At 48.6% G+C, this 20,047-nt stretch overlaps 1 protein-coding gene across 1 annotated transcript; it reads left to right on the top strand.

Annotated features, from left to right (window-relative positions):
• Window positions 1-12,509: 12,509 nt before the first annotated feature.
• On the top strand, window positions 12,510-14,622 carry LOC128726798 (uncharacterized). Its single transcript, XM_053820625.1, has 3 exons — window positions 12,510-13,586; window positions 13,674-14,369; window positions 14,503-14,622. The coding sequence occupies exons 1-3, from the start codon at window positions 12,510-12,512 to the stop codon at window positions 14,620-14,622; spliced, it is 1,893 nt and encodes a 630-aa protein (XP_053676600.1).
• The last annotated feature ends 5,425 nt before the right edge of the window (window positions 14,623-20,047 follow it).

The following is a 20,047-nucleotide window of genomic DNA, read 5'->3' on the forward strand; positions in this document are numbered from 1 at the left end:
CAAACCACCCTCTGACGGCCCGAAGGCGTTCGTCCATTCATTTGAAATTCTATCGAGCCAGGATGAAAAACAACCCGGGCGGAACTTTTGCTGCTTCATTATTCATACCATTTCGGAGATGGTAGAATAATCAGCCCCAAATGCGACTTATCCACGGTCAAATGGGCGCTGGTTGCTCGCGAGACTGCGGAAGGACAGCGACCGTTCGAAGCAGGTGAACCACCAGGCGTCTCCATCGGTGGGCTGCTTGGATGCTGCATCCTGCCAAACAACTTCATCGTGCGTGCATTCGCAAGCGATTCGGTTGCGTTACCGGCGAAATAGACAGCCGGAAAGCTTATTAGTCCTAGGCTCGGTTCTTGACGTGCCATAGTACAGTGTGTTCGGACCGCAACCGTACCGCGGACATGCGCACCAGAAAAGGACGCCTCCGCAAATTTCACCTTAGCTAGCGGGCCCTGTACGGTCGCCTTGCTTGGGAACCATATGGTGAAGACCCTGACCGTGGTCGTACCTTGGTGCTGCTCAGTATGCCGCACATCATTCCTGGCGGCGACGTGTCACGTTGTGACACTGTGAAATTACTTTCCCAACCTCGGTAAAGCAGCTGGCGGAGCTGACGAAATTTGCACCCATCCAGATGGGTGGAGAAACGTTTGAGTCGAGAGCGAACCCGAGGAAAACCTTCCAAGAAAACCGTGGTGATCTTGCTGGAGATGGATTTTACTTTTACAAAACGACATCCCCGCATATATTAGATTAAGTTGTGGAAGGTAAGAAGAGAAAAGCAAGCGTTCATTCCATTGACGTAGATTGCGCATTTCTTCGCGTCATGTTGGTAGTAGATTACGACCCGATTCATATGTACAAACAAAGCAGGAATTGACGTTAATGACAACACACGCATGCAACAGATGATAAATATTTGTTTGGGATTGATTTCAGTATTACGAGAATGGTTTTCATGAAAACACATTTCCTTACAAATAAATTAAACAAGATTCAAGTTACTTAAGTAATGCCGAGTAAGATGATAGTTTTTTGCAACAGCAATGGTTTCTGTTGCTCATTTGTCTGCAAAACTTTGAAAATAAGAGACATTTGCAAAGTTTAAAAAACCTTTTAACTTTGCAAATGTCTCTCAAGACAATAGTTGTCTTTCAAGGACTTCTTCACCTACAAGTATACTTTTCCAGAGAAGAGCATGAAAACGAAGGGCTTGAAAGAAAAGAACTTTGCTCGCTATATGATGCAAAAGCTAAGTCCCGTCAGTGACGTCAGACGCTTAAAGGTTTTCGTTCCCATTTCTTCCTACCAAAATTCCAGCAACTCTACTCACACACCGTTGAAGGGTTTCCTTTTTCTTCCGACTTCTTTTTTTTTCTCTTGACATTAAAAGATTCCAACTCAGGGTGAAGGCTTGCCCTAACGGGCCTTTGACCTATTATCTGTTCGGTGCAGATTGACGAACGCACTCCAGAAACAGCGTAGTTTAACGGGGGTGGAAACTTTTTGGCTTTTTTTCCCTTACGTCATTATGATGGAACGGCCAAACCGAATGAGCCGTGTGCCATTTGTTGGCCGTTGCGTCACCTCGTTACGAAAAGGGTTGTGCCACCGCAGGGGACATACACTGCAACTGACACAATGAAGAGACCCGCAGATCATTATGTCACGGTGGGATGTTTTCCGTTACGAAAGACGCATTACTACGCGCAGATCAGTCCCGTTACGAAAATCCGAATTCGTCGGGATTCCGAGTTTTTATTCTGCATTTTATTAAGCTTTGAAATCAGTGTCAACATCTTCCAATTTTATGTCGGTGCTTCTGTGTAAAACAGAACCAAAAAAGTGCTACTAAAAAACATCAACCCTACACATGCACGCGCTATCGCTCAAATCTTGATGGCCATTCCGCAGCCAGCAGCCATCAAGAAGTTCCCTTTTAATGACCCAATAACGGTACTACTGATCCACACCCACACATCGGGATGGAAAATGGCTACCGAGAACCCGTGGTCCATGGTGCTGTTTTTTGCCATTTTTTTCACTCACTCTCTATCTCTCTCTCTCTTTCTCTACAAACACGGACGGCGCTCTCGGAAAAGCATTTCGTTCACGCATCGCGACACATTTCCATTTTTATGCTAGCCCAGCTCGCTTTCGCTCGTTCTCGACTGGCAGACAACATGCGACCGTTCCAGAACGAGACCGGAAGCTGAGCGGTTGCTAGGGCTATCCCATCGGGATGGCTGGCTGACAATTCTTGGCCCGGGGCAGACTCGAGAACTCGTCCCGAGGACCACTAACGATGCCAAACGGCGGTGAAGAAACGAAAACTATTCCTGCACGCGTTGTCCGGGACACGGAGTGGAAGTATCAGCAGTAGTTTCAGCAAATGAACGCAAAAAAAAACACATCCTTTCGTCCTCTATTCTGAGCGTTAGTGGGTGGAAGGACACCATCACTCGCACGCAGTGAGGAACAGTGGAAGTTATTTTTAAAACGGCTAGTCAGACTGTCGCCATTTTGTTATTTAGTGTTCGCCTTACTCCATATCCCATCTATTTATCGTTCGTTTGACGGTCGTCCTTTTCTCCCTTGCGTTCTTTGGATCCGTTACCTTTCTGCGTTGGGTTCTAAAGGGAGGTTGGAGCTGCCGAAAGAGCTCTAGTTGCAGTGGAAGCAACAATCACTATATTGGCGCCACAGAACAAGCAGTGAGGGAATCTTTTCCGTTGCGGGAAAGAAAAAGAACTTAGCATTGTACTGAAGAGGGGAATAGAAAATGGAATAACTGTACATAGTGTTACTGTTAAAGAATTACAAACTGCTTAGCTAAGTACAACATTTCTTTAAATATGCAAAACATCCATCATCCAGTAAAGCTGCATTTCTCCAGATAAAAATGAGAAAATATATCAAGACTCTCAAGATCTTATCCTGCTCTTCCTCGTTAGTAATTCGATCCGGATAAAAAAACGGTCCTTTAAAAAGAACTCAAAACCCAATCTCATCCATCTTGCATACTAATCACCACGCACCAACATCAAACGGGAGGAATTCGAGGACCGAAATTTAGCCAATCTTACCATCGAACCAATTCCAGCAACGAAACGAGGACGAATTTGGTGAGGTGCAAAAGTGGAATGTTGAAAATGGAATCGCGATTAATCCGAATGGGAGGTTTGCTGCTCGCATACCTAGCCAACAAAAGCAAGCAACTCGTATTGCTTTTCTTTTTTCATTTCGATCAACGCATGTAAAGAAACACCACACAACAAATGGGGCCCAAGAGCGGCATGGGATTGAGCATTGGGTTCGAAACACGAGCACCCCATTCAGGCGGGACTCGGATTTGCGCGGCTTTGGAGCAAGGATTGTCACATCATCGATGCCGGCGAGTGGCGAAAACTCCTCCATTCGCACAATCCAGCACGCCAGAGAAGCTCATATATGCCGTATTTTTTTTCTACCACTTCAATGAGACTGTTCATCTCTCGCCCACGGCATGTCCTTCTGAGTCCGTCCGATGAGAAAATGTTGGCGAACGTAGCCGGGAAGGAGCTTCGATCGCATCACTCCCCACGACAGAGCGCCTGTTGAGGGATGGATTGTTCGGAGCTTCACCACACCTCGCTCGCTACCATATGGCGCCGAAGAACGGTTCTAAAAATAGACTACCGGTGCCCGGTGCCCATCCACGCATCCGTCAGCACGAAGCCACATGTTGCCCTAGACGTTCGTCCTTCCACGAACGCCACGCGATGGCAGGATCTAATGTAGCGCAGGAATAAAGCGAAACAAAAAGAGCAAACAAAAAAGAGAAGAAAAAAAACAGCAACCCATTAACCGCACTGCGAGACGAACAAAGGCAACCGTACCAAAACAATGTTGCAGGAAATGTAGGATTGTCTTCTATTTTCGAGCGTATTTGCGCATTTGCTACGGAGTTTTTGTACCCGCACCATATGGTGACTTCTCGGTGGATGTTTTCTCAAAACCGAAAAGGCAAATGAGATCAGGGATACGCATCCGTTTGCCAAATGCCGGCTACAATGTAGAGTTATTTTGATCCCCCGTCGTTTTTTTTTGTAAATTTCACTCCGCAAAGGGGTTTTGCAATTCCGAGTTCTGAGATTTCCATTTCCGACGCTGGGTGCATATAATCGAGCGCAGCTGTAAGTAAAGAGAATGCTTTCATAACGCCGCTCACTACCCTTCGTTGAGTTGCAAACGCAATGCGGCACATGCAGCTGCGAGTGCATTTGCATTTTAGCTTTCGCTTGTAAAAAGAAAGAGCATGCACCTCGCATGCAACGGTAGAACGTTACCGTTCGTCAAGATCACGTTGCTCCGTTGAAGGTGGCATGGTGCGTTTGAAAAGTTCTGCGAAATGTGTCGTAACGTAACACCACTCGTAATGCGTAATCACCGCGAAGGAACTCGCTAGCTTGCCTAGCTGATAGCTGATCCAAAGCTGATTTATTAGATTTCAGTTCTCTTATTTTTTTTTGTGCTGCCTCTTTTTCTCTCGCCCACACGCGCGAGAGTTTTTTTTGCTCCAAAACGCCCCACAAGCTGGGGAGTACGGTTCAGAAGCACTCGAGCCGGCGAGGAAAAGTCTATAATTCCATCCAATCTCACGTTGCCTTTCCAGGCGCGAGAAGACGTGTGACGTGAGGCAAGCCACGCTGAAGCCCACGATGGGCAAAATCCCGAAAGCTTTCCGTTTCATTACACCCGATCGCGACGAACAAAGGCGGATGTTTATGAGCTGCGTGGGCGCTGACAGCCCGGCTACACAGTGTGGCAGCCGGGGCTACCATTTTCGGAGGTTTGGTGCGAGCTCAACGTAGGTGGACAGCACTGACGGGCGTCTCGAGGCGATACGAGAATTAATTAGAATCCGCTGGCCTTTCCACCGCCGGGTTTGGGTGCGTTTTCCCCACGGCCGTCAGCCGATTGCAACAGCTTATTTTGACAAGGGTGCGCTCGGGTCCCGGGATTTATGATGCGGTACAGTGCTTCCGATTTCGCTCGTCAAATGTGTACATTATGGTGCTTTTGCCTACGGCGTGGGCGATCTGTGATGGTCCTAGTGGTGCAATAAACGATATCGCTTCCTTGGGCGGGCTGGGGGATTTGAGCTGTTTTGCTTTTTTTTTGCTTTATCATTCAACTCATCTCAAAATGCATTTTCCGCAGTAGCACAACCGATAGCTATGTGCTTCAAAACAAAGAGAAAAAAGGAACGCTCCATCCGGCGATAGAGTGAAGGATTTGCTACGAACCGGACTTTTCCGTTCCCACCAGGGGGATTTGAGCTTTTGAACACGCGCAAACTCCTTGCGAACAGCGGGTCAAACTTTCCCCTCCATGAGCCGGAGGCACGAGGACTAGAATTTGAACGCTGCCATCGTTCTGCCTACTCATGCTGTCTTCTTCCCGAGTTCTCGTTTGCTTTATGATGTGGTGCTTTTCTTTTTCCCTTACTGAAAGCTCCCCGAACTCGACGCGAGACCCGAGACCGAGGCGTAGGACATGGGGTTCTGAAATTTTTGTGAATGAAAGCTTGCCCCAGCCGGCGCGTGGTTCTCTGCGCACCCTCCGGGTCCGGTCACCCTTTTTCTCGGTGATCGTGGTTCGTGCGGTCCGGACTAATACTGAATGAAGTACGCGCCAGCGCCGCTGTGCGGTTGCGTACCAAATGGTGGGTTTTCTGCGGGGGCCAGCCGGGTAGTAGCGGTCGAGAAGGGCCATCCGAAGGGCTCGCGAGGTAGGACGAAAGGTACTATAAAATGAAACCCAAGCTGGGGAGGATGCCGAAGGATAGGGATGGCAAAAGGGCACGTGTGACGTGAGGTGACATTGTGCTGTGTGATGCAGCAGAATGAAGGGTGCAGCACGAAACGGCGAGGTATGTGTGAGTGTATGCAGCATTCTAGGGGGTGGGCGGGAGGAATAGGTTGATGGGACGGACGTTCGTGGAAATGACACCAGTCAGCAAAACAACCTCCGCAGTGTGACCTCCAGCTGTTGCAACGAATCGGTGTCGGGAAACCGTGCTGAATGCTGGCATTGTTAGTGTACCGGAAGAAAAAGGCACATTTTGAAGGCGTTGAAGAAAAAGGCACATGTGACTACTATGCTCATTCACATCTCATTGCATTTCATTTGTCTGTCTCTGGACCTCTCAAAAGCAGTCAATTAGCAAAGCAGCGTGGCGTAACTAATTCAGTGAGTTTTCAAAAAACTCACGCATCTGTTCCACACGTGTGGGTGTCCGAAATATGGCTGAAGCTGAAGGCGTAGTTTCATGGAGAGCTTTCAAACGTTTCCAAAACGTGCCGACAGACCCACGTGTGAATGTAGCAAAATTTCACAACCATCCAACCCACACGATCGTTCACTCGATATCCTCGCAACTTGTAATGGAGGCGCCCAGTCTTTTGTTGGGTACTACATTTTTCGACATCTTCCGCTACTCATCAGGATGGGCCATTAAGAGCCCACGCAGCACATTACTGAATGTACGCAGAAAGTGCTGGAAATTGGAAGTTTCCCCGGATTTCTTCGTTTTTTTTTAGATTTTAAAACCAGTAAGCTAAAATCGATACACTGTCCGCTGGATGCGCCATTGCTACAAGGCGGAGAATTTTCTTCTTCCGGCACGATTCTGGTATCAGCAGTGGAACGCAGAACGTGAGATAAAACTTATTTCATTGACGCGCCCGGTTCGGAAATTGGTCGTTTTCGGTCGTGTCTTTGAGCTTCGGTCGAATATGCCTTGCATCCTTTCAGCGTCCGGACTAGCAAGGAGGGTTTAACCGTTGTCCAAACCCACTAAATGTAAGAGCGAAAAGGCTGAATGTAAAGTACGCGAGAGAGAAAAAGAAACCCGAGAGCTGTAAAATGTGGAAAACTCCAAATCAGATTGCTACATAACGCGGAAAACGTGCGAAAGCAAAACAAGCAGCATAAAATAAAGTGGAAGCAAATTCGCGGAACACATATGTGGAAACGAGACGGAGCGAATAAACGTCACCCACTGACAATCAAGGCAGGCAACGACGCAGTACAGCTCTGTCCTAAAAATAGAACTCCCCACCATCGATGTTTCACTTCTCCAACGCTTGCTTAGCTCCCTGTTTCAGCCATCGCATCCAAGTCGCCTAACGATTGCTGCAGAAGCACCAAGCTTGCAAGCTTTTCGGTTCAGGTGTTTGTGTGTGCGAGCTGGCCCGTTCTTTGGAACATCCAATACCGCGCCATATTGCCACCGACGAGAGGTAGGCAACGACGAGAGGAAGAAAAATCGACGTCATACACGCTCCTGAACCTGGCACGCGTCCGGGCAACAAAAGCCCAAGCGATAGAGCAAGCCCCATGAAGATTCCATCCACACCAAGCCACCGAGGATACGCACACTCTTACCCAAGCCAACTGGACGAGCTTCCGAGGCCCTGCACATGAAAGAAAGCTCCTTTCGAAGGTATGACGTTTCCCGTTTGGCATCGATCGCCTCCCAACTCAGGCTTCCGTCCCATTTCGCACCCTCGAAAGATCTGGAGGGGTAGTTCCCGGCATAATGCTCAATGAAGGCGCTGCCACACTGCGCAACACAAAAGCTTCTTTTCCGTCGGGTCACCAGCCATGGATTTTTTTCCCTCTCACCGAGGCTACGGTGGAAAAGCGGTGACGGGCACTACGAGCGTGGGGGTAGGGAAATTTCATTCAAAACGTGTGGGCGACTGGCCCGAACGCGACCCGAATCGCGACCCAGCCGAAGCCCGAAACTACGAATCGCACCGACCGAGCAGAAAATCTATAAAAGTCACCGACGTCACGCGCTTTTCCGACATTCTGCCAACAACGCTAACGAAACGTGCACGCAACCAGCGAGATACAGCCAAACGGCTAGGCTTCACCTGAGAGCCTTTACAGTAATCAGAGCTGGCTCTAATCGAACCCAAGCCCTGCAACCGGTGGACGTGTTAAGCTAAAGTGCGAGTGCAATCGAACGGAAGCTCCAGTTCAACGAGATTGTGTGAGACATCCGTCTCTGTCCGTGGCCGAAAACGCGGGCGCAGTGCGAATAAACGTGCGCGGGAGTTGCCGAGGAGCAGCACACGAAAACGCCTACGCACGCACGGGCCCTCTTGCAGATCGTGTGTGGGGGTGCGATTTATGTGCCCGAAACCGACCGACTAGAAACCAGTCAGTTTCCAACACTCGCAAGGATCGGACAACGGTGCTACCGATACCGGACATCCGGACGATTGTGTGAAGAAGTAAAGAAGCGCCCAGCATTGTGTGCTGTGACCGTGTGTTGTGTGTTGCAAACACTGACGTCAGAGCCGACGGTCGTGAAAGCCAACAGGACGACAAACTTTCGAGTACGGTGCGCGTGTAGTTCCTAAGTGAAGTGTGAGCCCGGTTTTCGCAACCGCAGGCAACCAAACCAGCCCGGAAGCGGTTTCAGTGCAGCTTTCCATCAGGTAAGTGCCCAAGTACCGACCCGACGCGTGTATATCCGTGCTGCCACCCGGTGCCGTTTCGTGTGGCACAACTCACCCGGTGGTACAGGGTTGACCCAATTTTCCGTACACGCAAATATACATATATTTACCAAGCATCGCTGCTTGAGCCTAAGAGCCACCATGTACAGTTTCCTCGCTCGTTTGCACGCTCCATTAGCTGTGCGTTTATTATTTTTTCCTTCCCAGTCTGGTGTTGCGTTAGTGCTCGTTGGCCGGTCAACGCCACCGCCACTGCAGTTTATCCAGCCTGGCCATGGTGCACGCGACCTGTTGAAAGGTAATGTAGGTCAAATGAGGCCTGCCGCAGCAACAGGAGCAACGAGTCAGTCCAAACGGCTGCTGTCAAAACGACACGCCATTCCAGCTTTGCGGAAGTGCGCCTATGCGCTGAAGGTCCTTTGGAATTGTGTGAGGTCCTTGGACCGCGCTGCAGCGTCAGCACAACGCCACGAGCTTCACTGCAGAGCTTTCGTGGAGTTTGTCTCACCTTTGCACGAGAGTTTTTGCTTACTAAAAATAGCACCCGTTGTTGGGAAAATTGCAGATTTCGCTGAAAATTTCACCTCATTCAAAGCGCACCGTGCGCCACTTCATTCACCGCAGCCAACAACTCCCAAGCCAAGCACCAATTCGCATGGAGCACGAGATGGACGAGATGGACGAGATGTGCTCGTTTTGCTGTCGCTCCCCATGCTGCTGTCTTCCGCTCTCGCGAGAGCCTTTCGTCGTGGAATCGATAGTATCCTTTGAACCATCAGCCAAACAAAAAAACACACCCCATATATCGCACACGCTCTCACACACTTTCCCTCTCGCTCTCTCGCTCTGTAGTTTCATCTTGGGCCGCAAATTAAACCGACCTGCACAAATCCGAGTCCAATTATCTCCTGAGCACTTTACAGCACCGGAGCCAGGGATTTATTTGCACAAAGCCGGTCTAATCGGCGAACGGTTCTTTGAGCCGTTTACTTATTTCCTTCGCGCGGACCAGATTGCTGGGGTTGCTAATCGTTAACGCCGATTGAAGGACGATATTGTTTCGTTTTCATTCGTCCTTTCCCATCCAGCGCTTTATCCACTCGATCCTGCGGGGCTAGATTGGAGCTTTGGTTGGGAGGGAATTTGTTAATTTCTATGACGTATTTCGGTTCCCACCAGACGCAAAGGGGTTTTGTGGCGAACGACAGCCAGCGGTAGGATAGGACCGATAGGACCGACCTTCCTTATCTGTTGGCTTTCGTTTTTGTTTGTTTAGCGCTCTCGTGAGCCTTCGTTGCTAGCAACGTTCCTTGGCGATGTGACCTTTCTGCGACCGCGTCCTGACGCGAGCACCCGGATGGAGATGAAAAGGGAACCGATCGCCCGCGGGGCCGATATGAAAATGTCCCGGGCAAAGGTTTTCCACTTTTCATTTCTCCATTTTCCGAGAACGCATGCCAAAAGCGAGCCTTTCAAACGACGGTCAATCGGTGGGTTCTGATGTCCCTAAAGCAGGGAAGGACATTCTTTTTTACCTTGATTTCGGTTGCTGCGACGGTTAAAACGGAAGCATGCGGATTCGGGGCAGAACGCTCGAAAAGGTTCGCCAGGATAATCCAGGCCAGTCACAGACAGTTTATGGACAGGCACTTCCCGATTAAAAAAAAAACAAGTAAATGGGCAAATGGCAAATGAAATCAGAAGGGCGATAATTATTTTCTCACTAAACTTTCTCCCCGGGGCGATCGAGAGGAAGGTTTGCAATTTCTAATTGCCGCCCGGAAAGCGAGCGCTTAATTGGCGTTTGATATTGAAACGGTCCCCCGAGTGGACCGCTTCTTCTCGATGGACCCCGATGGTGAAAGGGATGCTTGGGTCCTTGTTTTGTTTGTACACTAGCAAACTCTGGTTCGATAAAATCTTAAGGAGTAAGTTGCTAGGGATCGCCTTTTTAAGCGGTGAGCGGTAGGGAGGCAGATTTTTGGAAAGAGATTAATCTCACTTTTAATTAATTAGCTTGGCATGATGGTGCTGGAATATTTTCCACATAAAATATCCTCGAAATTCCAGCAATATGCAGTAAGTAGAATCGTTGGAAAAAGGCAAAACGAAATGGTAGGACAAAAAGACGTCCACACGAAAGCAAGTGTCCTTACCGAGCTTACGGAGTTACGTACCGCCTTGGAAAGCTAAGTTTGCGCTTGGGTACGGAATGTCGCTTGCGGTTTTTCGTCCTCGCGCACGAAACCAGCTTCAAACCGCTCGGCCTTTCGCATGCGCGTTCCCAAGGCCATCCTTCTGCTTCCAACCGCAGGGATCGCATGCTGGGGCTGGTGGAAAATCCGGAAGGAGGCCCCTGGGCCACAGTTGCCCGCCAGTCGCTTTTTGGATTATTTATTTAATATCTCATTCCCAAGCGCCAAAAGCGGCCCCAGCTAGGCGGAACGACGCCAACGGCTGACCGAGCAGGAACGACACGCACCACACGGCCACGAAAGCAACAATCGAAACAATACCACCGCCGAGTGGCAACGGCAAAAAGGTAAAAATAAAGTGTGCCACGCAAGTAAGCCAGGAATGACACGTTCCAGAAATAGCATCTATTGCGGCGTATCGAACCGAAACCGAACCCCTCTCCCAAGTGGGCGATCGGAGAGGTGGAGCGTGTATATGTGGAAAACTGGGGCGGGTAGATTAGGAGGGCAAAAAAAAGCATCGGAAAAACAAGCACGCCAGCACGAAATAACCGCCCGAAATACAAACAGTAGCCAGAGCCTCACTATCGCTATCGGATCGGCCACCGGTCGGAATAACAACCGGTGGCTTTTTCTCTGTCTCTCCTTTGCTCGCTCGAGATTCCGCAAGTGCGCACTATCTTTCCTACTCCTCGATACGCGAGACAGCACACTAGCTGGCTGATAAGGGACATGAGGCCCCAGCTGCATGCGGTGGAAATGGGAACAAGTGTTCGATGGCGCGCCAAACAACGTCTACGCCGAATGACGCAAGTGAACCTTCATCGAAAGATAAATGATAATGATTATGGTCAAATAAAACTATGTGATTCATGTCCGCATCAAACTCCGAGGCGACTCCGGTTTCCGGCCCGCTTTTCCGACTCTCTTTTCCGTCTCTCAAACACACACAATGGGTCTCTCTCTCTCTCTCTCTCTCTCTCTCTTCTCGCTGCTTTTCTTTCGTGAAAGCATTTGTTCTGGGAACTGTTCGCGCTTGTGGTCGCGATTTTTCCGATGCTTTTGCTTCCCCCAGCCGGAGCAAATGAGATAGGAAATGTGAGCCACGGAAAGGTTAACGCTTACCAAGGTCCAGCACCAGGTCAAAAGGTCCAGTGAAAGAAAGAGATAGAGAGAGAGAGAGAGAGAGAGATAAAAAAATCTACTAACCTCCAACCAAGGTTCACTGAGGCCTTGTGTCACAGGTTGCGGCATCAGCATGCTTGTGTGGTAGTAACACCAGCTAGTGGGCTCTTTCGCGCGAACTCCAGGACCTCACCGCGGGATGTGGGATCCTGTTACTCACGCCATCTCTCACCGACAAGCCCAAACAGTATCCATCCATCCTTGTCTGACGCCGATGACGCAAATCGCGCCTCGCTCCATGGCTCTTTTGCCGGCGTGCCGTTGTGCGGCAAGGGCGAACTTCGTTATCCTTGAGCCCGGCCGGGTTGATAATCAGTCTGTTCAACCAACCATCCTGCCCTCGGTTTCGAGCCTCCGGGTCCACCAGCCGGTAGTTCGTGCGTCAACACGTTTACTGCGCCGCAAGGGCAAGGGCACTGCTGCTTCAGAGCCGGTCGTCTAATCGCACATTCTGTTGCACACTGACAGTGGGGGATTTTTTCAAATTTGTACCTTCGTTGCTTCTTCATTCGCAGGCTTTGCTCTCGCTATTCTTGGCTATTCGCTTCAAGGGCTATTCACATCCCAACGCTCGTTTCGCCAGCCGGTAACACCCCCAGTCGGAAGGATGGTCGGTACGATGCCACTACCTTGGCTCGTGGCGCTGCTTTGCAGCCTATTGACCCTTGGTGAGGTGGTATTCTCACTGCCCAGCAGCAGCAGCAGCAGTAGTAGTAGCATCGGCAGCAGTGGGAGCTATCCGGTGTTCGGTACCAAGCGGTACGCTCGCTCGAACTTAATTCCTTCGAGTGACTACGGCGGCCAGGCTATGTCCCTGCCGGTGTATCACCTGCCGAACGTTCGCTACTACGATGCACCGGTTCCGGCGCAGTACTTCCCGTATGCACCGTATCATCCACCGACGAGCAGCGACTACTACGATGACACCGGTTACTATGGCGACACGAGCAAGAGCTACTACTATGTGCCACAGCCGCAGCACCGTCGATACCAACGCAACAACGAGCGTTATACCTCGTACGGATTGCCGACATACCGAGGAGAATACAAACCAACACCGTACTACTATGCGCACGGCCCGAGCTACAGCTACACGGATGATCACGAGCCCAGCAACCCGCTGGATGATCTGCACGAGGAAATGCTGCAAGAGGACGAACGAGAACGCGCCCGCGACTACTACCCTGTGGGACAGGAGCAGTGGTACGAGAGTCCAGCTCGTCAGGATTCAGCCTTCTTGCGCAACCTGATTCTGTACAACAGCCAGCTGCAGAATTTTGGAGGCGCTCGTGGTCGTCCGTTGCCGCCTTTGGACGTGTCCAACGAAGAGGATTTTGAGGAGTACGACGACACCGAACCGGACTACGAGTATGACGCACCCCTCGCTGACGCACGCTCAGGATATGGCAGCTACTATGGCAACGGATATCCCAGTGAAGAATCCCTGGGTTATGTGCCTAGTGGAGGTAGCTCGTCCGCAGGCCGAAATGCGTTCAGCAAATTGACCAGCTTCCGCAACAGCATGGCAAAGAACCAGATCGACGAAGATGACGAAGAGGTGCAGGAGCTAAAGTCACTGATACACCAGCAGAAGGGCAGCAGTCCCGGACAACGGTTGTCCCCGGTGCTGATGGATAAGATGTCTCCCTTCGTGTTGAAGGCGCAACAACCGGCGAAGGCTCCCGTTACGGGTGTATCCCACAAACAGCTCCAGCAACAGCAGCAACTGCAGCAACAGCAGCAACTTCAGCAACAGCATCATCATCAGCAGCAACAGTACCAACAATCGGAACAAAACCGCCAACAGCAGCAACTGCTGCAAAGACAATCTAAACAGCAGCTACAGCACTTGCAGCCTTCGCAACAGCAATGGCAACAGGAGCAGCAACTTCTGCAGCAGGCTCAGCTGCAACAAGCTCAGTTGCAGCAGGTTCAACAGCAGCAGAAACAGCAGCAACTGCAGAAGGAACAGAAGCAACAGCAACTACTACGAACGCTCTCCTCGGACTACCAGCAGGCGTACGAAACAGACAACTGGCAGAAGGACAGCCCGAGCTACAACGCGTACGATTACGAAGGCGACGAGTATGACGACTCCTGGAGCCACTGGGACCGCAAGCGCAATGTTCAGCCGAAGAAAGCGACCTTCGCTGGCAAGGACACACTCGCATCGCCCTCAACGACAAAGCAACCGAAGAAGACGATCGCCAGTTCTACACTGGCTCCGGCCACTGTGAAACCCGCCACGACTTCGAAGCCCGGTAACGGCCAGAAGGAGGTAGTGCTGCCGAGACCGACCAACCCGAGAAACCTGTTTGCCGCACAACTCATCCACGCCGTCGATGAAACGCGCATGGAATTGGGTTCGCCAAAGAACACAGCTGAAGGCTCGAAGCTCAAAGAGGCTAAGTCGAGCAAGATCTACGATGCCCTTAAAGCCATGATGAACATGCGGCAGGATCAAGAGGTAAGAAAGCTCCCTTGCCGATAGGATACTAGTGAAATCCTCACTGTCATTTTGTTTATAATCCATGCTTGTGAATTACAAACTCCTTCTAACGCTTGAATGCTTCGATTTGCTCTTTTTCCGTTCATTAAAGGATGCCGATCTACGCCAGCAGCTGGAGCATCAGAAGCAGCTTGCCCACATTCACAAGCGTTTCGTTTCCAACGAAGGATCACTCGTACAGCAGCTGGATGGATTAAAGCGGTCGGCTTAAGCTATTATGCGGTACGTGAGCTTAAGTTTACGTGAGTGATTGTTTAAGTTGCAGCATAAGTCCTTCAATTTTGAATAGGTAAGCGTGAAACGCGATCTTTATTTCTCGCATACCCTCCCCAACAACTGCTCAAGCATTCAAAACATACTACAATAGACTTCCTTCTTCATCCGGCTCCTAAAAAGCGGATTGGCTCCTCAGAGATAGGAGTGTAGTATTTTGTGTTGAAACTGTTATAAAAAGAACTAGCATCGAACGTAAAGTAGGCAGATCACAGCAGAAGGCTACACTTGCATTAGCCACAGCAAATAAGAAATAACAAAAAGAAAACAAATGGTTGAGACTGAAATCTTGTATATATGGCGTAGTGCACTATACAGGCTGCAAGCAGCCAAATATACCAAGCGTTCGCCAAGCGAACACCGGGCGGCTCCGGTGACAGATAGTATCTTGTTATACATTTATACATGCCGTATGTGATTGTAGACGTAGTACAGGAGTAACACAGGAACACGTTATGACTCGCTCGCCGAGGATGCTTCCGGTATTTCGGTGAGGTAAAAGTGACCATCCCTTTCTGTAATACCGGCGGCGGTAACTGCGTGAGTTGGGATTAGCAGTGCCCCCTTTCGGGCCACGGACAGGGATCGTCACTTTTTCCGGTTATTTTTTCTCGTGGTTTGTTCTTAAGTTTTGCGGTTCTGAGATGATTCGCACCATACGTCAATTCATGCTCCCATACACGAGCCTTACAGCTCACGAGTTACGTTCGCATTCATGACTTCAGCAGACTACGACATACATCCGTTTATCCTTCGCGGAAAGGTTCATATGTAAGGATCTACAAAACGGTATGTGAGTGAATTTTCACATGTGCGACTGCTTGTGTTTCGCTCAGCGCTGTAAACTAAATATTGATACCAAAGCGAGTAGATATCGCCGAGGAAGCAAACCCCGGGAGAACGCTATATGTCTCTCTCGTATATCAAACAGATGAAAATGGACGTTCGGAGAATGGTGGGATTTGGAGAATCGAAACCCATCATGACGATAAGTGGATAGGATTATCATCCACCGTAACACTTTCTAATGTACAAAGGATCACATTTACACACAAACACGCACGGTAATACACTGGAGGACGCAGAATGTGGCAAAAGTCCCTTCCAAATGGCAGCTAGCGCCCTAAGTAAACACAGATACGGGGACTTGGAAAATCGACTGGACTTACTTGCCCAAAAACACCCGGCAACGCCGTGTCCCGAGTAAGTCCTGATTAAGGACTATTCGGTTCCGTTGTGTGTCCGTGGTAGGCGGTGGTCTGACGATAGGCGAATGGGCGATAGGAGAATATTAGATAATATAAGGTGGAAACTATCATAGCGGACGTGAGTGCAGTAAGACCGCTAACCGGAATTAGTAGCTATATATGTATACTTATATACACACACAAACACACTGCAAAACAATAAACAATCCGGTCTACTAATCGATGTGTAAGCAACTAGCACGTACATTTAAAAAAAAGACACGAGAAAGCCCAGAATGCCAATAAAGCAAACTATTTTCACATAAAAGGCACTTCCGTTTGGGTAAAGCATGTTCATAAGGCTACAAAGGCGCTCTGATTCGTAGACAACTCGAACGGAAGTGAACGTTTATTTACAATTTCCAAAAAAACAATGCCAGAATTAAGGAAATTATGTACATTTATATACTTAATACTATGCAATCAGGTGTACAGCTGTAAATAACGATGGGTGAAGAAGTTTAAGCTTGAATCATAATACAAGAGCTTTCAAAATCGGTCTCAAATTAGCTAACATTTTGGGTACTTCATTCGATTCTTCCTTGATTTGTACAGTTCACTTTCTCTCCTCACAGACAGTATATCTTCCGCATCAATATTTGTGCACTTATTTATTTGAGTTCTAGGTTTTTAAAATGCTTGTTATTTTTTTTATCCACAATGAATTGTTCATGCAAGTAAGCCTTATTCGTCTTGAGTACCTTATCAATCGAAAAGTATCACTACCAGCTTTATAGATAGGCTCACTGCTCGTGCACTAATTAAGCAAAGCACACTATACGTACCGTAGCGAGTTTCATTTCTTCCTCTGCTGCACTGTTTGAATGTTTCCTTTACAACCTACCCCGCACGCCCACACATAACCACACTAAGGATCGCAAGCTGAAAAAGGAACGTAACGTAGATCAACATAACAGAGAACATGGACTGCATGTAGCTATTAACAAATCTACTAAAAAAGAACGTTTTAAATGCCAAAGCCAAAACGCCCCTTGACTTGCTGCGCCGAACCGTGCGGAAGCATTTTGGCGATGGATTTGGGAAAGCTTTAAGGACAGAAAACACACACAGAACTGGAACCATGACTGGCAGGCTACACATTCGGCAGATATCAGTGTGCAGGTGAGCTTGGTGGCTCTGTACAGCGACAGACAAAACAAGCAAATATCGGGTATCATTCAAACTCCAGCATTTTCTAAAAATATGCTGCAACTCACGTTAACCCTACGTTGCTTCACATAAACGGTGGAACTGGAAAAGTCCTTGTGTTTTGATTCGTCTGGGACAAGGACATTCCACCAGCGTCAATCGACGTCACATCGCTTGGGCTACGAAAATAGGATAATTTCTTCGCCCATTTAACGATAATTCATTCTCCGATAATTTTACCCCATAATGGGGTAATTGTGCCCTACTTCAAGCACGCACGTCACAGCTCCCTTACGTCTGCTGGCCGTAAGTGGACGATAAGTTTCCTATGGTGCTTTTCTTTTTCCACGAATCATCCCATCGGTGACGTTTGGGACCTCTCCACAAAGCTATTGGGCAGTTTATTTATCGATGAAAGTGGATAAATAACTAACTGGGAATAAGCTAAGACAGCATAGCATCAAGCTATATTTGACTATTTTTTGCCGATACAATTGCAAGTCAAAACAGCTGTTGACAGTGGGAAAATCCCCAACAACTAAAAGAAGGAAAGGGATCGGTGAACCATCTCGCGTGGAAATTAATTTCCACCATGTACATATGAAATACAATCAGGAGCAAATTTTAATCCTGACGCGCCACTCTTGTTTATATCTTTTCCATGAAGGATTCACACACAAAAACTCACACTTGCACTCATACACGCATACTGAAACGTCTGTTATCCGAGACGATGGAACCGAAAACAGGACACTAATATTGCCAGCGCACATGAAAACGCCAAGGGACATTGTGCCAACATCGGAAACTTTCTTCTTTTAGCCCATCATAGGCACATCATAAATATCCAGCCACAACCTAGTGCGTCAAGGCGCACGGGATGGGAATATATATATATAGCATAACAAAACGAAACAATTTGCACTTGCACACACACATACCCTCAATTTTCCCAACGATGACCAGCTCATTACGAAAGCGCTCATTAGGGACGCTAGGGGAGAAACTTCGCCAAAGAAGAAAGTCACCCCCCGGCTGGAAGATTGGCCAGAAGCAGGCTTCGAGCTTGCCTCAGGAGCATAGTTTTCTTGCGATCGAACACTTGCCAAAAAGTCCTCCCAAGCCGCAACATCACCGCGTGGAACGTCCAAACGGACAACCCGTGCCGGAGGGTTTCGGGATTTGGCAAATTGCCAAAGTGAATCATTCCCGCCGGGTCCGCCTGGATTGGAGTGCGTTCACCCCGCGCGGGCAGGAATCGGCAGATTGCCGGCGGCCGGCGGGACATTCGTGCCGGTCCGGTGCAAGTTTATGAAACCGCGGGACGGGAATGAATGCGTAAAGGGAAGAGAAAAAAAAATCACTCACGCGCGCAAACAGCAGGAACCACATCCCCGTCCCGAGCGCTGATAAGGGCGCATTGATTTCGTGTTCGATCCTAACAAAACGAGCCCCGAGGAGTAGCCGTTGCGTAGCCAAAATGGCGACCCAAAAATGCGTCCCTAATGGGATTTGGGATAATAGCGAGGATGAAGAAGTCGCCCAAAAATATCTCCCGAAAGTTTTGTCCCCAAAACCGCCCGCCAGCGAACCCACACCCCTGTGGGCGGAGGGTGAAATGAGTGGGCCTGTGGTGGGTAAACTCGATCACAAAACAGCCGACCCGGACGGTTCCGTGAACCGGGGGACCTATCACCGATGGAAGGATAATCGAAATTTGGAAAAGGATTCTTCATTTTGCGGGCGGTGGCTTCGATTTTTGTGGGCCGAAAGGGGTGAATATAAAAAAAGTACATTCGCACTAACGATTTTAACCGGTTTAAAGACCGGGCTGCATGGAGATACGAAGCGTAGGAAGAATGCCAGAAAAAGGATCGGAAGAAAGATAGACCGCGAAAGGTGTGATAAAAACCGTTTGTGCGTAAGACAGCCCAGTAGCGAGGATACCAGCGCACGAATGTCGCTGGGTTCGAGATGGGAGAACGAAATCTGAAAGGATCACTTACACAAATTTGACAATAAATATTGAATCGTTTTTAAAGCAAACTATTTGTCACTAGGTAATATTGGGCGGGCGTAGCACGGGGAATACGAGCAGCAACAACAATCCAATGACCGAATGGGAAAGCGAAGGAGCAAATGTACGAAAGGCTGTTGTTATTGCTTCAGCATTATGTTATCTACTTCCAAACCACTATTTTGTGCTATCATTTGCAGCAGCACTCGCTGTGTTTCTTTCCTATTTCAAAAAGATGAAAATGGAAACATTTTTATGTTGCTGTTGTTGAATTACAAAACCCTAAAATTGATATCTTAAAGGTTAAGTTTGGATTTTTGCAACAGCTGCTTCTTGTCGCGAGACCGTAATTCTTTTGATTTGCAACCTTTGCTACCTTATAACACGAACGCAACTTAAACGCTACAAAAAAGAGATACTTGAAATAGTGCCAACTTTTCTAATCGATATTCGTACGCTGCTACAAGGAGCAAGATTTTTAATCGAATGGCTGTAAATCGGAATAAGCAACTAAGACGAACAGACAACGGAAATGTGTATATTTTAATGTACTTTCTAAACCAGATGCATTTAAACCCAACAGCACATACCGCGTCCCATCTTGAGCATTTCTCGCGGAACGCGAACGAATATCGTTTCGCAATTGTTCCATCTGATTTACAGCACAAAGACAACACAAACGCACACGTGTGAATGACTGTTTTAAACAAATAACTATCGCATGAAAGTGTCGGGTGAATCAACGGCAATGGCGTGTACGATTAGTAGGAATACAAAATTTATGTGCAAAGGAAAGCTTGAGAGGGATAGAGGATCTAGGATACTGAACTAGAGAGGTGCAAAACAAAAGGACAAACCATGCTGCTGTGAGCACAAATTACAGCAATACACGCGAAAGCTTTCCGTGGCAGATCGCCTCGATGGGTGAAACACAGGGAAAGCAGCAGATA

Source organism: Anopheles nili, chromosome 3 (genome assembly GCF_943737925.1).
Source record: "Anopheles nili chromosome 3, idAnoNiliSN_F5_01, whole genome shotgun sequence".
NCBI lineage: Eukaryota > Metazoa > Arthropoda > Insecta > Diptera > Culicidae > Anopheles > Anopheles nili.

Coding starts and splice junctions, on each gene's coding strand:
- LOC128726798 (XM_053820625.1), top strand. CDS start 12,510: ATGGTCGGTACGATGCCACTACCTTGGCTCGTGGCGCTGCTTTGCAGC. Junction 13,587..13,673: donor AACAACCGGCGAAGGCTCCC/GTTACGGGTGTA, acceptor CATCATCAGCAG/CAACAGTACCAACAATCGGA. Junction 14,370..14,502: donor ACATGCGGCAGGATCAAGAG/GTAAGAAAGCTC, acceptor CGTTCATTAAAG/GATGCCGATCTACGCCAGCA.